This window comes from Calypte anna, chromosome 4A, assembly GCF_003957555.1.
Source record: "Calypte anna isolate BGI_N300 chromosome 4A, bCalAnn1_v1.p, whole genome shotgun sequence".
Lineage (NCBI taxonomy): Eukaryota > Metazoa > Chordata > Aves > Apodiformes > Trochilidae > Calypte > Calypte anna.
In genome coordinates this window covers 18632531-18651258 of record NC_044248.1, presented here as the reverse complement: position 1 = coordinate 18651258, position 18728 = coordinate 18632531, and the positions used below count along the sequence as shown (strand labels likewise).

General features: G+C 40.6%; 1 protein-coding gene across 1 annotated transcript; it reads left to right on the top strand.

Moving 5' to 3' along the window:
- The first annotated feature begins 242 nt into the window (after nucleotides 1-242).
- On the top strand, nucleotides 243-17991 carry LONRF1 (LON peptidase N-terminal domain and ring finger 1). Its single transcript, XM_030449556.1, has 12 exons — nucleotides 243-1050; nucleotides 6478-6596; nucleotides 8968-9090; nucleotides 9688-9834; nucleotides 10275-10512; nucleotides 10598-10688; nucleotides 11490-11604; nucleotides 12166-12287; nucleotides 13371-13529; nucleotides 13642-13804; nucleotides 14189-14341; nucleotides 16848-17991. Exons 1-12 carry the CDS (start codon nucleotides 426-428, stop codon nucleotides 17004-17006), a joined length of 2214 nt encoding a protein of 737 aa, XP_030305416.1. The 5' UTR covers nucleotides 243-425; the 3' UTR covers nucleotides 17007-17991.
- The last annotated feature ends 737 nt before the right edge of the window (nucleotides 17992-18728 follow it).

The following is an 18728-nucleotide window of genomic DNA, read 5'->3' as shown; positions in this document are numbered from 1 at the left end:
CCCCCTCTGCCCCACCCCGCCCCGGCCCCGCCCCCTCCGCGGCGTCGCGCGCCGCCAATGGGCGGGCGGCCCGGCAGTCACGTGACGTCGCGGGTTTATGTAACGCGGCGGGGCGAGGGCGCGCGCGCGCGGCGGAGCGGTTTGAAAGCGGGGCAGTGCTGGGCGCGCGCCGCCGCCTTCTCACCGCGGGGCGGGCGGGGGGGAACGCGGCCCCGGGTAGCGCGCGCAGAGGCGCGCACGTGACCCCCTGCTCTCTCTTCCCCCCCCCCCCCCCCCCTCCTCCCGCCCGCCCGCCCGCGAGGCCGTCTCGCTTCCTCCTCCTCCTCTTCCTCCCCGCGCCGCCAGTGCCTCAGCGCCGTGCGCCGAGCTCAGGTCGGCGGCTGGAGCGGGAGCGCCACACCCCCCTTGCCGGAGCCGGGCAGCCGATGGCGTTCTCTCCCGTGGCCGTCGCCTCGGAGGTGTCGCCGGAGCCGAGTGGCAGCGGAAGCCTGGGCGAGGAAGCGGATGGAGAGAGGGAGCCGCTGCCGCGGCTGGGCGAGAGGCTGGTGCCCGGCAGCCGCCTGAAGGAAGTGGTGGGCGCGTCCTTGGCGTCGCTGTGCCTCGGCCCCCTCGCCGGACCTCAGCGCCTCGGGACCCTCGTGGACTGCCTGGTGCTGAACTACCGCCTGCGACAGGGGCTGGGATGGAGCCGGGACCGCGGGGCCGCGGCGGAGGGCGGGGGCGCGGCGGAGGGGCCGCTGCGCTGCTGCGGTTGCGGCAGGTTCCTGGGAGAGCCGGTCACCGTCCCGTGCGGGCACACCTACTGCCGCCGCTGTCTCCGGAGGGAGCTGCGGACTCGCTGCCGCCGGTGCCGGGACTGGCTGCTGCCGGCGGGGGGCACCAGCACGGCCGCTGCCCCGCTGCGGACCAGCGTCGTCCTCAGCCAGCTGGCGGAGAAGTGGTTCCCGGGCGAGTGCGAGAGGGCGAGGACCGGCAGCCGGCTGGAGGAGCTGCTGGACCAGGGCCGCTTCCGAGAGGCTCTGGGCGCCGCCTGCCAGGCTCTGCGAGCAGGTAAGGCTTGCGGGGAGCCGCCTCTTCTGCCGGGTCCCGGACCGCCGTCCCCCGCCTCGCTCCCCGACCTTGTCCCGTAGGAGCGGGACCCACTACTAGCGAAGCGCGGCGGGCTCGGGGGGCTGGAAATGTGGCGGAGCGGGTGGGAGTGCGTTTTCTTCCCGCCCTTTGGCTCCTCTTCCCTCCTGCCGAGGCCGTCAGCGGTCGAAACGGACCGATAACGAACATCGGAAGTTTTCTCGGAGTTTGCTGGGAGGATTCAAGGATCCTCCCTGTAGTCTGGTGGAGCGGAGGGACGGGTTACGGGATGCATAGCTGTTCGGAGCTCAGGCGAGCGGCAAGCCCGGTAGTGGGGAACACTTCAGAGGCATTGGAGGAGCAGACAACGTGGGCTTGTCCATGTGTGTTTTCCCTCCACATGCTTTCCCGGAACTTGTTTACGGCAGAGTTTGCGGGCTTTGTTTTGTTTCGCATTTAGCAATTGCTGCGCAGGGGCAGAAGTTCTCTTACTGTATTTAACCTTGTTTCCAGAGACCTATTTTCACAGTCTTAAGTGTCACCAAGACAATTCCCAGCAGGCTGGGCCCAGTTGCGTAAGCAGAGAGGCATGGAGGGGGACAGGTTGTGTAATGGTAGTGACATCATAGGTGGGTGTGGTTGAAGTTTTATAATACGCTGTCCTGAGGGTTCAAAGACGGGAGGTAGGAGTACGGGCTCAGGTTGTCCTGTACCTAGAACAAGCAGGACGCCCGGTACCATGAAAACTTGAGATACAGTCAGCTTTTCGGAGTTTGGTCTTGTGAAGGCAGCCAGCTTGGTGTGATCGATATACCTTGGTGGATCCAGTGACACATTCCTTTCTTTTTGTTTTGATAGTGTTTTTAACACCAGGTGACCTGTGGGGTTCCGTTTTTGTTTGTGTCATTTTATTTCTGGTAAGAATTTCAGGAATTAATATTTTTACAGATTTAAGTGTACTACATCTGTACAGTTGTCTCAGTGGAGGGGAAAAAAAAAGCTTGCATAAGTCTTACCCTTCCAAACTGTTCTGGGGAGATAGGTTAACTCTAGTTCAAGAACAAACTGATTTCAATGTAGGTGCAGTTAAATCTCGTGTATTTTATATGCCTTTTCACAACCTGATTTAAAGAAGTACTGTTGTGGCCTTCAGCTCTATGGTTTTGCTAGGGTGTTGCCCAAATACAGGAAAAGTGGAATAGATGTGACCTAAGAACGTCAATGATCTGTTTTAAATTTTGTAAGAAGCAGACTTTTTTCATATCTGTGTTCTGAAGGACAGCATTGACTTGTGCAAGTCACAAAGAAATGTAAGTTAAAACTCTGTCCCTCGGGATACAAACTGGTGAATGCAGTATCAATCACAAATGTTTGAAGAGGTCCTGTTGAGAAAATAATTTTGCTGGCTTTAGCTAATCTTTCTTATACAGAACTAGCAATACCATGTAGATATCTGTGGGGAAAGAATTTTGATTTCTTTTATTGTAAAGCTGCATCTTCAATTTTGACTTGAGAATAGCTGCCAGCTGTGCTGCTTATCCACAATTTTATGATTCAAACTTAGTACCTTGTGCTAGAAGCGCAGTTTACAATCCTTTGTTCCACTGTTTCCTGTGTCTGAAGTCCTGAGAACTATCAGTATTCTAAGTACATTCTAAGCATTCTGGTGAAGATACTAACTTAATGATACAGAATGTCCATGTACTTAGATGTCTGTTCAGAGCTGTGAGCTCACAACTACAAATTGATCAGGCCAATAGAGAACTGATTAATAGCTGCTGGTACACTTTTTTTCCTCCAGAACATGAATTGTTGAAAAAACTTAAAGGTGGAAGAGAATGTAGCATAAGAAATGCATTTATGTGTAAAGTCATTCATGTTCTGTTTCAGTGTTTCATCACTGATAGTTTATTTCTGTTTCTTTTTAATGCAGATAGTTTCAAATGTGATAAGCACAAATCTTGTGTCCTAACTAAGACATTGGAACTACACCTTTACTCAAATGACAGCTTTTTATAACTTTCTTACATTGCTTGAAACATCTGAAAGAGGAAAATATTTGCTGTGGTGCAAAAGTGATTTATGAAAAACATGAGGAATGTTAACATTCATATGGTTCCCTGCAAGGAATATATCCTTGCAGGGAGTGAAATGAAATAGTTTACTTAAAGAGGTCTATTGGATTAAAATCCAAGTATGGCTTGTCTTTAATCAACTCTCCTAGAACACACAGCTAATAGGCTTGAGTGTGGTCTGAATCACAGACTGGTTCCTGCTGGTATGGGCCTCAGGAGTTCTGTTGACCAGTCAGTCTCCTGTTCAAAGCAGAATAAACACTGAGTTTAGAGCAGTTTGCTTAAGGTTTTATCCAGCTGGATCATGAAAACCTCCAAGGATGAAGATTCCACAGCCCCTCTGGGCAACCTGCTCAAAGGCTGATTATCCTCATAGTGAAAAATTTTCTTGTTGTTTCAAGCCAGAACAGACCTTATTTCTGTTTATAACCATTGCCTCTTGGTTTTCACTTGTGCACTTCAGCAAACTGTCTTCCAGGTAGCCTCCTCTTGCATTCTGGGGGGCTGTTAAGTTCTCCCAAGTCCTTCAGGAATTCTTTTCCACTAAACAAACCCAGTTCTCTCATCCCTTAAGGGTTCTATGTTCCAACTCTGGAGCATTGGAGTGACCCTATAATACTGCATTAATAAGTACTGTGTCCTAAAGTTTATCTGCATAGTGATTATGACATGTCTTATTTGGAAGAATTCTGTATAATTTTAGGAATCATATAAAAAATAAGCAGGGCCAGAGCTACTGCATTAAGTCGGATGTGTATACTGACAGGGGCCAGGAGCAGAGGCTTTGGAAGTAGCATGAAAAAAGAACTCAATGAGTGGGCTTTTGTGTGCACATCTTTATGTACTTTGCTATTAATGTAATAATACCTTCCACAGGTCTGCCATGAAAAAGGGTATGCTTGAAGTGAGAGATTTCTATATTTACAATATAGTGAGTTACTGAAATTGATTCAAGTACAAATTATATTTCTGCACTGTTCTTTGGTTTAGGGATTTGAAATAGCTTTGTATCCTCCGTTTAGGTGGCAGTCATCAAAATATATGCTGCAACATTGCAGAAGTATATGTTTACACAAAGCCTAGAACTTAAATTATGGTTACAAAACTGGACATATAAATTTGTCTTTTGGTCTTGCAAATATTTAGACCAAATTTGTTATATGTATTTGATCACTCACTGGCAGTGCTTGTGTTCTGCAGCAAGGCTGCAACTCCTTGGTATAGCACTTTGCTTTGTACCAGTTTAGTTGGAACCACACTTTTCTTTCTGAAAAAGAAATTAACAAATAGCCCACCTACTTGAACTCAAAGTTTTTTCTTCAAACTACCCCTTAGCCTTCCCTCAGACAACAAAGCTCCTCGTGTCACTTTTTACACTTGAAAGATGAGCTCCCTGTGCTTACATTCACATAAAAAAATGCACTTACTGCTACTACTGAAGAAAATAATTTGGTCCTAACTCTGCTGGACTTCACGCCAGTTGGGTTTTTTTTTCCTGTTATATTTGACTGTCTGAAGAATTTGATCTGAGCACCCATCTTACTAGGCTATAGCAGTCACAAAACAAAGCCTCAGGAAAATAGGCTTCAGACTTCTGCTGCTTGTGGAATTATATGTTTAAGTTAGACAAAGACAATTTTAATGCAAACATTTTATTCTGTCTAAAATAAAAACCAAACAAGCAAGGTTTGGGAATACTTGTGTTTGAAGGGAAACTGTCAACTCCAAAGACAAGTCAGAAAGACTCTTCAGTTTCAGCTGTGAAATCTTTTGTCAGTTTTGATGTTCTTAACCCGTTCTCTTCCATTAAGGTTTTTTTAATATGTAGCATTGTGGATCTAAATACACAGCAATATATTGGAATACATGGAAACGTTGACCAGTCTGGCTTTTAAATGTCACACAAACTAGTGTTGGAAATTTTTAAAATTTAAGCTAGACATTTAGAATAGGCTGAGATAGAATAGTGAATTGAAATTATCCCTTCTCAAGAAAATCTTGTTGAAGCAAACTTAAAGAACTATTTTAGTATTGTCTACAGTAGACCAACATGTGACTTATTCAGTGAAAAACACAGGTGTATTAAAAAAAGGCATATCAGTCATAGAATGGGTAGGGTTGGAAGGGACCTTAAAGATCATCAAAATCCAACACCCCTGAGCCCCCCTGCATGGGCCCACTAGACCAGGTTGCCCAAGTCCTCATCCAGCCTAGCCTTGAATACCTCCACCAAGGGGGCATCAACAACCTCCCTAGGCAACCTATTCCAGCATCTTACTATCCTCATGGTGAAGAATTTCTTCCTGATACCAAGCTGAATTCTACCCTCTTGCAGTTTAAAACCATTACCTCCTGTCCCATCGCTGCCCTCCCTGGTGAAAAGCCCCCCCACCTTTCCTTTAGCCCATTCAGGTACTGTAAGGCTGCTATAAGGTTTCCCCAGAGCCTTCTCTTCTCTAGGCTGAATATTCCCAACTCTCTCAGCCTGCCTTTGTAGTGGAAGTGCTCCAGCCCTTCGGTCACCTCTGTGGCTTTTCTCAGGACTCTCTGGGATTTTTCCCAAGCAACAGCTATAGTTGTGTTACTAAAACCTTGGTTATAGCAGCATGGAAGTGGGTGTGTGCTTCCCATTTAGAAGTTGCTTGCATTGGACAGGAGAACTTGTCTTTAAATAACACATACTAATGTTTTCTCGTTGCAGAGGTTTCACCAGTACAACCCCCTACACCAGGGCTGCCAGCTGGTAAAGGCTTTCTGGTGTTGGCTGTCTCTTTCCAGACCTCAATGATAAAGCCTATTGCTGGTACTTACCAGATGGGTATCATTGGGAAAATGGTATCTCCAACCATAATTGGAAGGGGTTGGACATTATAAAAATAAATGGCAGTCTAAAGAAAAACTCAAACATTTGAAAACAAGCTTCATAATAGTTACGTATTTTAAATAAGTGTACTGAACACCCAGAGTTCTGTTGTTTTGAATTGGTTGTACTGCAAATATTTACTTACTCTTCAATTTTTGTTGCCACAGTGATAAATGAGCAATACTTTATTCTGTCAGCCTTGGTGTTAGAGATCATTTAAAATGTATGTTCTTGCTGCTGCAAGATAGAGTAGAGGGTATGAAATTTGGTACTTGATTTGAAACATATGAGCCTGAAATTACTGCCACTTTTATTACCCAAACATTTGGGAGTGCAGGAGGTTATACTCCATTAATATTTAAGGTATGGTACAAAAAAGTGCAGTTAGGATGTATTACTGTGAAGGCAAATCTAATTTAAAATTATAATTTTCTGAATTATTAAAGAATGTTTCTTAATTTTTGTCTTCAGATTCTGGTGACTTGATGCTAAGAATTTACAGAGCTGAGTCATATGCTGGCCTCCGAGAATATAAAACAGCCATAGAAGATCTAAATTTTGTTATTTCTAAAATGCCAAATTGGCCAGAGGTAAGCTGGTATGAACTCTTCTTTTTTTCAAAATCTGTGTCTATGTGTAAAAATCAATGAATTCTAAATTATACTTGCATCAAGTTAAGAACCTAGGTCAGCTTCTGCAAATGTTATCTTGTAAGACATGCAAAATGCTGAAAGGTATCCTAAAATAGATACTTGTATGACCTAAGCAGATGATGAGTATGATGGGTTAGAGTTGACTGACCAGTTGATCTGGTACTGTTAATTTAACTTCATGAAAAACTTGAGGTATTTTTGGTTTGTGTCACAGAGAGAGGTGGTGTGGTATCTTTGGACAAAGGGTTAAGTGCAGTAGAACTGACTTCTTGGGAAATATGAAGTACCTTTGTGCTGTCTGTAGTTACTTGTTATTGATTATTTTATTTTTTTATAACAACATTTTTAAGTGTTGACTTAAGAAAAATTATTAAATACTTCGAAGTTTAACTTCAGCTTAATGTTATTTGACTGGATGGTTTGGTAAAATTGTATAGCCATCTTTAGTGTCTTGAAAGCAGAACTTCTGAGGTCTGTATGTTTGGTATGTTGATGTAACTGAGTTAGAAGATTTCTTATGCTATGTACAAGTTAGTCCTTTTAAAAGCTCTGCCCTTCCCTAAAGTTTTCATGCATGCTTCCTATTTCCCAAAGTTAGAGTGGTTTAAGCATTATCTCATCACTGAGTATCACATGTTGCCTGTCAGGACTAGAATTCTTGGCTATATGTTAAGTCAACATTTCTTTCACATTTTTTGAATTATATTGTTAAAACAGTTTGCTATATAAATAGGAAAACACAGGGGTTTTTTTCCCAAGTGCTACAAAAGTTTTAAAAAAATATAGTACAAGCAGTAAATTGTTGTGCAATAGTACTGGCTGGAAAAAAACCCATGAAATGCATTTGCAGCCTTTTTAGTGGCTCCTATACTTGGAGCTGGGACAGTTTCAGAAGTAACCTGTAGCCACTGGGGTATGGAGTTTTATTAATTTGTTAATTTTTATTAAGAGGATACTTCACTGTTTTAACTTGGAAAGTTTTTTTTTTGAAAAGCCCAAAGAAACTCAGTGGGAATGGAGCTCTGCAAATAGTGCAGACAGCTGGGGGGGTCAGTTGCCTTCAGAACTGTAAAATACTGCATATCGCAGCACTGTCTAAACTCTGAGCACAGCAGGAACAGAAAGATCTTCCCACACAAGGCAAGATAACTACTGCTGTCTTGGCCTCTCCTGTGTTCAGTAGTCCCATGGCTACAGCAAATTCAGAGAGCATTCTCCTTTTTGCCTCTCAGCATTGGTAATACTGTCTACTTTTCTCTACGTTTGGAAGGAAACCACACTTCAATTATATGAGACTGGGTTGATGAATTTCTCTAACAATTCTAATCTCTGTAGGAAAACACTGCCTGTATGAGGAAAATTAGTATAGTTCCCTTCTTCAGGATGCATCTTAATGAAACCACCTAAATCCATCAATGATGATGCATGTCCTCATCTGACAGCCTTGTCTAACAGACTCTGCTGTAAATTCTGGCAGTTGTTCAGTAGAAACTGCATTCTGGGGTGGTTTTTTTTTGTTTGTTTTAAATTCTGCTTTCTGGTCCATTATTCAAAAATCTCATATATAGCTAGTTGTTGTTTATCTACCTTTTGCTAGATACCTTGATTTTATCTACTTTGTGTTTATATTGCAGCAGATGAAACTTTAAAAAATAGAGAAGTTGGATTAGGGACTTCTTAGTTTCAGTATCATATAGGTAGGTTCAGCAAAAGTCAGTTGTCATGTCTGCCTTTTGCTGTTTTCAATGAAGGGGGAAAAAAAAGATTCCCCCTTCCCCAGCTAGTGTTCAAGAATAGAATATGGTTGGAAGAAACAACTCGAAGTGTGCTGTTTTCTGTTAAGAATATAGATAAAAATGTATGTAAGGAAAGGATGAATGTGTAGGTTGGTTTGTAGTTACCTTACAGGCTGGAACCATAGGCTTTTAATGAAGTAGAGGGGAAAAAAGGATTGTATGAGGTTATGTAATAATTTGCATTAGATGTTCCTCTTCTCTAAAGGCTCACAGAAAGGGGAAATTCAGGGCTTTTGTGAATTCATCACTAGTCAGGTTTTTTACCCTTTGTGTAAGCCAAAATAAATTAACTGGAATGAGAATAAGACCAGGCTATCCCATGACTTTTCAGCAAGGGATGGATGCCAGACAAGGCATATAGGTAGGCCACCATATGCACAACTGAAGTTTGTTAAAGAGCTACCTCTGTTTTGTCATGGAGGGTTCTAATTCTAACTCTGTTGTTATACCTGTAGGATAAGTACTGCAGCTCTACATACTCTCTAAAAATATCCTTGTGGTATCTTTTCCAGGTCTACTTCCGGAAAGGAAAAGTGCTGCAGGACTCTGGCTTTGTAGGTGATGCCTTACAACTGTTTCTACAGTGCTTAGCCCTTGATGAGGACTTTCTTCCAGCCAAGCTAGAAGTAGAAAAGGTAATTGTGTTTTGAAACCGGATTATTGACTATGACTGGATTCTTTATAATGCTCCCATTATGGTAGACTTCAAGCAGCTAAAAACCTTCAATACTTACAGTAAGGCTCAGGTGGCAGGTTAGTTCCTTCCAAAATTTTTCATACTATGTAGAAGAGAGAGTCTTTATGTGCAAGCTTTAGGTACACCTTTCAAAGTACATATAGTTTTGAAGTTACTAAACAAAAATCTAAAAAACTACAAAGAAGGCAGCAGGTTAAATATTATTATCTGAACACTTTTGTGCTCACAGTTCAACAGCTTTTCTTTGATAGTAAAAATTTACATGGAAAGAGCTGCATGATATTGAAATGATAATGTCCCTCTGAAGAACTCACTTGCAGTAGAAAAGATTCCTGAACAATTTCTTTTTAGTAATATAGGTATGTAGGATTAGGCTTGTTCTCAACTGTTCTTTCTCAGTTACTGTTTAAATAAAGCTCCACTGATGAGAATAACTTAGTACAGATGAAAATTTTTTCTTGGTATGTAGTTTTACAATAAAGCTGTGTGTAGATCCTTTTTCATCATTATGAACATTTAGCTCATCATTTTCTAGACACTCTGTGATGTCCTTTCACCAGAGAAGTTGAGAGAGAGTCTGAAGGAGTGTGCTTGGAATTTGCCACATATTCGAAATAAAGCTTTTATTCTTGGCTCTGAGGTGACGGAGTCTTACTGCAATTTACAGCTTTGTCCTGAGCAGGTAACAGTAACTATAGGATAATTTTAATCTTCGGTTGATACACAAACATTAGACATACTTTCCAGCCTAAATGCTGATACTTTTTTTCCAGTTTAGCCAATTACAGAAAAGAATTGTAGTTTGGGAGTGATGCATTTTCATTCAGAGTGCTAGACTCCCATTTTACAGAGAACAACTTATTAGAAGTTACTGAAGTTTGGAATTAGTGATTTCAAAGTGAAGAGGAATAATTTTTTTCCTTCTCTTTAAAGCAGATGAAGATTTTGAAATGAGTAATGCTAAGCAAATTTGAGTACTGTCTTATTTCCAAATTCCTTTAGTTAACTAATGAACTAATAGTAGGTATCAGTTTGGCTTGTATATCTTTGCATGTTGACATCTTATATACTTAGATTTGTGTTACTCTTTTAAGTAAAGTTCAGTTCATCTTACTGTTCCAGAGTTTAGGAGGATCAGAGGTACTGGAGCGTGTCAGTGGAAGCTTAAATCGTGCACAGTCTGCCCATGCTCTTAATTCAACAGAAGACCTCACCAAGGAAAATGGCTTAAAGAGAGTGTCTTCTGAACCCCTCCTCTCTAGCCAAGAAAAAGGCGTTTTGTTGAAAAGAAAGCTTTCCTTTTCAGAACAGGATACGGTTGTATGTGAGGATGGAAGAAGCAAACACAAAAAGCAAGGAGGTAAACAGCCATTCAGGTAGAAGTTTGAAGTGTTTACTGTCTTGTGCATTTCTCTGAATGAATATTTCATCTTGCTTCTCCTTAGAATGTACAAAAAGAGACATGACACTGGCTTTTGGAACAATTCCAGGAGATTTGATTGATGTATCTGATTTTGAGTGCTCTCTATGTATGAGGTAAGATTTTCTCTTTGATTTCTGTTACAGATGCTCTACCACATAACTGTTACACCTACAGACAGAGGTACTTATAGGTGTGATGAGTTCTGGTATCAGTCAGTAATTTTTAGTTGTCTTCTGTCCCTGCAGTTCAGTACTGATTTAACTGTTACCTGCTATAGTGCTATATAATACAGCATTATTTTAATCAAGCTGCACTGGAAATTAAACTTATGTAACCTAAAAGAGACAGATTTTTTTGTGATTAAATGTTAGGGGAAGTTTCAGTCAATAAAACTGTTAAACTTCTTATTTTGGGAAGACTAGTGCTTATAAATATTGCCTGTGAACTTCATACTTGTCTAGGAGATACAGATACTTCAGACTCTTAGTCTACTTGAATGTAGTTGAGGTAATTGAAAGCTCCTATTGAGTCATCTTGGGTTTTCAGAATTATTATCTTAAGACAGAGTGATACAAAATGGTCAGTAGCTGTGTCACTGCTGTTAAAACAACTTAGTTTCCCCCAAAATCATTTAAATTTGCCTGTTCTGACTTGCTTTGAAGTGACACCAAAATCTTTTCTTCTTCATATGCTGGGATAAATATTTGGGTATTAATAGTGTTGAAATGTGTCCAGATTCATCAGAAAATGCAGAAAAATGAGTGGCGCAGTGGTAAATGGAAGCAAACTTCAGTATAGAGGGAAGAAGTGACTAAGGACTGTCTGCCAGTCTTAAAAATTAGAGGTTGATCTCTGACTCCTTTAGCAAGACACATGCTTGCCATTGTACCTAATATCTAATGCATTTGTTTCAGGCTGTTCTTTGAGCCAGTGACAACCCCTTGTGGGCACACTTTCTGCAAAGGTTGTTTGGAACGGTGTTTAGACCACGCTCCTCAGTGTCCCCTCTGTAAGGAGAGTTTGAAAGAGGTACTGTTTCTCAGCAGAGCTGACAAATACAAATGCTCTATCATTTTAAATGCTATTCCACTTAAACTCAACACCTTGAATTCAGTTGGGTCATGGATTGCTGCTAGAAAGGAAAAGCTTGAGACATGCTTTGTCAGTACCAGTTGATTGGGTTTGCCTCAGGCTCTTGAGAATTTTATATTTCTGTGACCATCTACTTTATTGGTGTAACTGAATCCTGAGCATTTGTAAATTTTGATAATGATTCAGTTAAACCTCTCTAATTTCTGTGCACTTTACTTATTTGTATGTATGGCTGTAAAACCTGAAAAATGAATTCTGTGTTTGGTAAGCACAGAAATAAAAACTGTATTAGACACTAGGCTTGTCAGACACTATTTTGCTAGAGTAATGTTAGGTGTTAAGTAATGTAGCATAAGCATTTTAGAACTGTAATTTTGCATGGATTTAAATCTAATTTGACACATTTCATATGGAATTGTTTTAAATAAAAGCTGCATTTTCTCATGCCTTTTTGTCATACATGTGAAAAGAAGTATTAATATATTTAATTGCTTACAGTACCTTGCAAGCAGAAAATACAGCATCACAGAATTGTTGGAGGAGTTAATAATGAAATATTTGTCTGATGAATTATATGAGAGAAGAAGAATTCATGCTGAAGAAACTGCTGAACACTCAAAGTAAGCTTGCTGTCTTTTATCTAGAAAGCTTGAGATTAGTATGGAAATTCTTTTAAGAAATATTATAATTTTTGTGATTATTAATAACGGTGTCTTATGGATGCAAGAAGACTATACAGATGTTTATATGGTGTCTTAACTGGAACTAAAAAAAATCATAGTAGCAATACAAGGCTTCTCAGTTGTCCACAAAAGGCCAAAAAGGCTGCCTTTCTGCTACTTTTTCTGTGTGCATTGTTATGGAGCTTCAGTTTTAGCTTTGCTGCTGTTAATGGAATTGTCCTCTCGAGCTGTCTGCAGAATCCCTTTGAGTTTCTTTCAAAGCAGACATGATAGACATTACTTGTAGGTTGGTGATCACTGTAGGTGCTAATACATAGCTAAAAAATCACAACTCTTGACACAGGCTAACAGAATCCATACATGATAACTGTATTTCACAATCTGGAAGGTATTAAATACCTGGGAATCTTTTAATGCTAACTGGTTTGTAACAAGTATCAACTGTACATACTTGAGAAATAGCATGGAAAAAAATTGTTTTCTAACTAAGCCTGCTGAGGCATATTTCAAGTAAAAGTTAACATGCTAGCTGCATCTTGTGATATCGAGTCCATTATTGAAAATTGTCTGAACGGTGATCTAGCTACTATGTAGTTACAGTTGCATCTTTTGAGTTCCAAGAAAACTGTCTCTGAGGGCATATGATGGCTTTTATGGATCAAACTAAAAAAGGGGAAAAAATAACACCCCTGTTCCCAAAGAAAGTGCTCCACTGATGGGATACTGACTAGATAAATAGGCACTTAAGTATAAACAACAAACAGAGGTTTACTGTCTATCATGTATTCAAATCTGTGAATACTCATTGTTACTACTATTTATAAGAGTTACATGTACATTATATATATCATATATATGTATATATATATTATTACAATATATATGTTATTACAAATTAAAGTTACTAAATTTTGAAAATATTTCTTTAGGGCCTAAAATATAGAAAACGTACTGAAAAAAATTGTCTTGTTCAGTGATTAGACGTTTAAGCCACACTGTTCTTTTGATCTTTTCTTGAAGCTTGACCAAGAATGTTCCCATATTTGTTTGCACTATGGCATATCCTACTGTGCCTTGCCCTCTACATGTGTTTGAGCCAAGATACCGACTGATGATTCGCAGAAGTATGGAAACTGGGACTAAACAGTTTGGGATGTGCATAAGTGATTCTCAGAACGGGTAGGTTTACATCCTAATTCTAAGCTTCTTATCTGTTACTTTTCTTTTTTAAATCTAAAAAGCATCCATTCAGCAGTGTTTAATTGCAGTATTGACGAGGTCTCTTTTCTAGTTTTGCAGATTATGGGTGCATGCTGCAAATTAGGAACGTTCATTTTCTACCCGACGGACGGTCTGTTGTTGATACAGTTGGTGGAAAGAGATTTAGAGTTTTACAGAGAGGGATGAAAGATGGTTATTGCACTGCAGACATCGAATATTTGGAAGATGTTAAGGTATTCATAATGCTGCCTAAATACTATTGCTAGTATTAATATCTCCATTTTTTTTTCTTGATCTGTTTTTGAGATCTCTTTCAAATTTTTAGGTCCTTAGACCACTGGAAGATTCAGTGCCAGCATGTGGAAGCAAGGGAAGCTACCTTATTTTTTCATTATAAAGCAACTAAGAAACAATGTGCTTTTTGTTTGAACAATAGTTTGAAACTGTAACTTTTAAAAGTATCACAGGACTTTTATTTTTCAGTCATTAGCAGTCATGGTTTAGGAGAATGCAAGAAATATATCTAAACGTAGTTGAAATTGAGCATTTAATTTTGGTTTAAGCACCTTAGTGATTGTCTTTCTCTTAATGATATTTTTTTCATATTTCTCCTATAGGTTTCTGATGAAGAAGAACTAAAGAAACTGAGAGAGCTTCACAATTTTGTTTACAATCAGGCCTGCAGTTGGTTCCAAAACCTAAGAAACAAATTTCGCACTCAAATTCTTCAGCACTTTGGGCCAATGCCTGACAGGGAGGAAAATATACAGGTGAGACATCATTTAGTATCAAATATTAGGTGTTTGTTTCTAAAAATAGAAACCCTGTTAGCAACTGCTAAACAATTTAAAAAAAAAAACAAAAACCACTTTACTTTGGAGACAGTAAGACTTGCATCTTGTTTCTCTTAAAATGAGTGACAAAAGACAATTTTATCACTGACAGTTTTTGCAGGAAAGTATGATATGCTGTTGTCGAGATAAAATGAGTAAACTGAGAACACTTTTTAACTTCTGATATGTGTAAAGCTGTTAGTATTCAAATGGTATAAAACCCATTTTCTTCCTTGTGAAGTGCAGGCAGTGGTCTTTGGCAAAGCAAAAAAAAGCTCTTTCTTTTTGAGCTAGTGCCATACACTGTTGCAGCTATTGGGATTTGACAAATGTTTCTTAAGAAACAAGCTGCAACAATCTATTTTGATCATTATTAGAAACACTTAATGAGATCCTGAGAGAGAGGAGGCTAGAGAAATGTAACACTTAAAAATATGTAAAATTTGGTTTTGAAGGTGGAATTATATATGAAGTGGGATCTCATGGGAGCTTGTCCCTTACCCATCTGCTACATTTATGAGACACTATTAACTGATTAAGGAGGATTGTAAATGTTGTGGAGGTCAGTGCATGAATATAGAAGTTATCTCAGAACAATTTATTAATAAACAGGTTTAAAACAATTTGTTAAACATGATGAGTAAGTGTGAAAAACCTGAGTAGCTATCAGGGCAGTAATACTGTGGGTGAGTACCTGAGATTCCTAAAAGAACATAAATGTGCCAACTGTGTAATACAGATGGAAGGGAGGAAATACCATCCTGGAATATACCACTACTAGTAATATATTTGCAAGTAATTTGAGTTAACTGGTCTCCTCTGCTGTGATAAACCTCTGCTGAGGGGTATTATGTCCATTTCTGGACATGGCTCCTAAGACTGAGTAAAGTACAGGAAAAAGCTACACAGTATGTTGTATCAACTTGGTAGAAACTGGTGAAAGTCCTGCTCTGTCCAGGAGGGAATGAGAAGAGAGTGGAATTGTAAGGTGATAGAGGAGTCCTTCAGATAACAGAGACAATGGTAATGAAAAATGTTAGCAAGAATATTCAAGCTTCAAGAATAGCATGGCTTGGATTTAGTTGTTAGTAGGTGACTGTCCTTGGTGAATGTCTTTAGCCATATTTTCCCAAGGAAATCTGAGCTTCTGTTATCTTTTTTTAAATAATTGCTATATCAAGCCTAGTTTAAGTGTACTTTGACTGCTCAGCTAGGGAAGGATCAGAAAGATGGCTTCAGTATGCTGCTTATGTCATGGATCTAGAATTTGCTAGTTTGCAACAAACTTTACCTGTTCTTTGTTGTTGATGGGTTAGGAACTGGCTGGAGGGCCGGGCCCAGAGAGTGGTGGTGAACGGGGCTGCATCCAGTTGGTGGCTGGTCACTAGTGGTGTCCCCCAGGGATCAGTATTGGGCCCAGTTCTGTTTAATATCTTTATCGACGACTTAGACAAAGGGATTGAGTCCATCATCAGCAAATTCGCAGATGACACCAAGCTGGGAGGAAGTGTGGACCAACTCGAAGGCAGGAGGGCTCTGCAGAGGGACCTGGACAGACTAGAGAGCTGGGCCGATTCCAACGGCATGAGGTTCAACAAGGCCAAGTGCCGGGTCCTGCACTTTGGCCACAACAACCCCATGCAGCGCTACAGGCTGGGGACAGAGTGGCTGGAGAGCAGCCAGGCAGAAAGGGACCTGGGAGTCTGCATCGACAAGAAACTGAACATGAGCCAGCAGTGTGCCCAGGTGGCCAAGAAGGCCAATGGCATCCTGGCCTGTATCAAAAACAGCGTCACCAGCAGGTCCAGGGAGGTGATTCTTCCCCTGTACTCAGCGCTGGTTAGGCCACACCTCGAGTACTGTGTCCAGTTCTGGGCCCCTCAGTTTAAGAAGGATGTAGAGGTCCTGGAACAGGTCCAAAGGAGGGCAACCAGGCTGGTGAAGGGACTCGAGCACAGGCCCTATGAGGAGAGGCTGAGAGAGCTGGGGCTGTTCAGCCTGAAGAAGAGGAGGCTCAGGGGAGACCTCATTGCTGTCTACAACTACCTGAAAGGAGGCTGTAGCGAGGTGGGAACTGGACTCTTTTCACAGACGACCTTCAACAAGACAAGAGGACGCAGTCTTAAGTTGTGCCAGGGGAGGTTTAGGTTAGATATTAGAAAGAATTTCTTCACGGAGAGGGTGATTAGGCTATGGAATGGACTGCCCGGAGAGGTGGTAGATTCTCCGTCCCTGGAGACATTTAAAAAAAGACTAGATGTGGCACTCAGTGCCATGGTCTGGCAACTGCTCCGGTGGGTCAAGGGTTGGACTAGATGATCTCTGAGGTCCCTTCCAACCCGGCTAATTCTATGATTCTATGACTTGGTCTCTTTTTGTCTCTACATTACGTTCATCAACTGCTAAATTGGCTATAAGTAACCAACTTACCTTTTCTTTTCAGGCAATGCCCAATGGTCCTGCTTGGTGTTGGTGGCTTCTAGCTGTTCTTCCAGTAGACCCCAGATATCAGCTGTCAGTTCTCTCCAAGATGTCTTTAAAAGACCGTCTGATAAAAATCCAACATATACTCACTTATTTTTCTAGAGAGCAGTCCAAGTGACTAACCGCCCGGGTCTTCCTGAAAAGTCGCCCTGTTCTGGTTGTAGTAGCAGCTGGAATTTTTGCTGCCTTTGCACATCTAGCACTGGTTTGAGAAGTGTAATGAAACTGCTTTTGTCTCTCCTCCCCACCCTCTGATGAACCGTGGGGTTCTTTGAATGCACGCTTTCTTCAACTAGGAGAGAAGACCACTGATGATTGCACCAAGTCAATCCAGCTAAATATGTTCTTCATGTTACCTACATTACAATTTGCACTACGTAGAAGAGAACATTTTTAAGACTTGATAATTTTAGCCACTGACTTTTTAAAGCTGTGGGAAGTACAGGACTTAAGGCTGACAGTCCAAGTTTACAACACTGAGGAGGTATTAAGTTTTGCAGATAAGTTTGCCTCATACAACTGTTCTTTTGCTGTTTGCACAAATATTTGAAATATAGTATTGAATGTCACTGTTGGATATTACTACTCATGTTGAATTATCTTGACCATGAATATGGCAGATTTTTAAGTTATCTTGTAAATGTATGCATCACAAAGCAGGTGACATTGTGAACTGTTTGCTGAACTGTGAGAGCCAATTTTAAGAAACAAATGCAAAAAAAAGGTACTTCTGTCTAAAATACTTAAACTGTGAATATGGTTTACATACCTAAGCCTGTACATGTTAAAGAGGAAACTGAAAATTAAATGCTAGTACCGGTTATGTTTCTTACTGGGCTTTTCCAGCTGGCTGTTCTTCCAGAGCACACACTTAGTTTATAGAACTTAGAAGAAGAAATCTTAGAGTGTGTGCACATATGTGTGTGGTGGGGATTGTGTATCCAGGATTTAAAAGCTTAAAGTTTTATTTGAACTTTTTAAGTTGGTAAAAATGTGAGTTCTATGCCTTATCCATAACAACAGTAGAGCACATTGCAGTGGCAAGGTTAGCGTCATGCTGCCAATAGGTACTTTTTGTAATTAAAGGTTTGCATATTTGTGAATATGTCTGATACTGGCTTTCTTGTATTGTAAATCATTTGTAAAATATTTCTTAAATCTTGCTTTTGCTAATATATTTAATTTTCAATAAAGCAAAAAGTTTGTAATATTTTAAACTATCAGAAACTAAAAATCACTTTCATTTTTCATGTTATTATATTCTGGGATCCTAGGTAAATCCAGAAACTATTTAACCTGCATCTAGCTTTTGGGCACTTCATGGCATCAGTGGTATGTACATAATCTGTTTCTGATTACAGTACCTGTCTCAGACTGTTTATTGGTCAGACAAGTGTTTTGCTAGTGCCCTGCTTTTGTATCTATGTTTAAATTAAGGTGGTATCAGGTATGAAATTTGCAGCCTTTGAAGTTGTGGAAAACTGTTCTTGTGAAACATATTTCACAGGCTTGTTAATCAGATGCTGTGTCCTGGTTCTCTTCTGGAGTTTTAGGCTTGAGATGTTACAAGCAACCTAAAATATACTGAGTACCTTTTAATGTGGGCTTCTATCTAGGGTATATTCCCCCTTTATCATATGAATTAAGTCCTGGATTAACATTTGGAAAGCTTAATTTGCATAATAAGAGAAGGAGGGAGATTCTCTATTTCTCCACTCCAGTATCTTTCAGCCTTAGAAACTTAATCCTTGTGTCACCATGATCCTTCCTAGCGGGGGACAGGATTTCTTTTTTTCCCTTTAACAGTGAAAAGTCCCTTGAAAAACCCAAATTCTCTAGT

Coding starts and splice junctions, on each gene's coding strand:
- LONRF1 (XM_030449556.1), top strand. CDS start 426: ATGGCGTTCTCTCCCGTGGCCGTCGCCTCGGAGGTGTCGCCGGAGCCG. Junction 6,597..8,967: donor AAATGCCAAATTGGCCAGAG/GTAAGCTGGTAT, acceptor TATCTTTTCCAG/GTCTACTTCCGGAAAGGAAA. Junction 11,605..12,165: donor GTAAGGAGAGTTTGAAAGAG/GTACTGTTTCTC, acceptor AATTGCTTACAG/TACCTTGCAAGCAGAAAATA.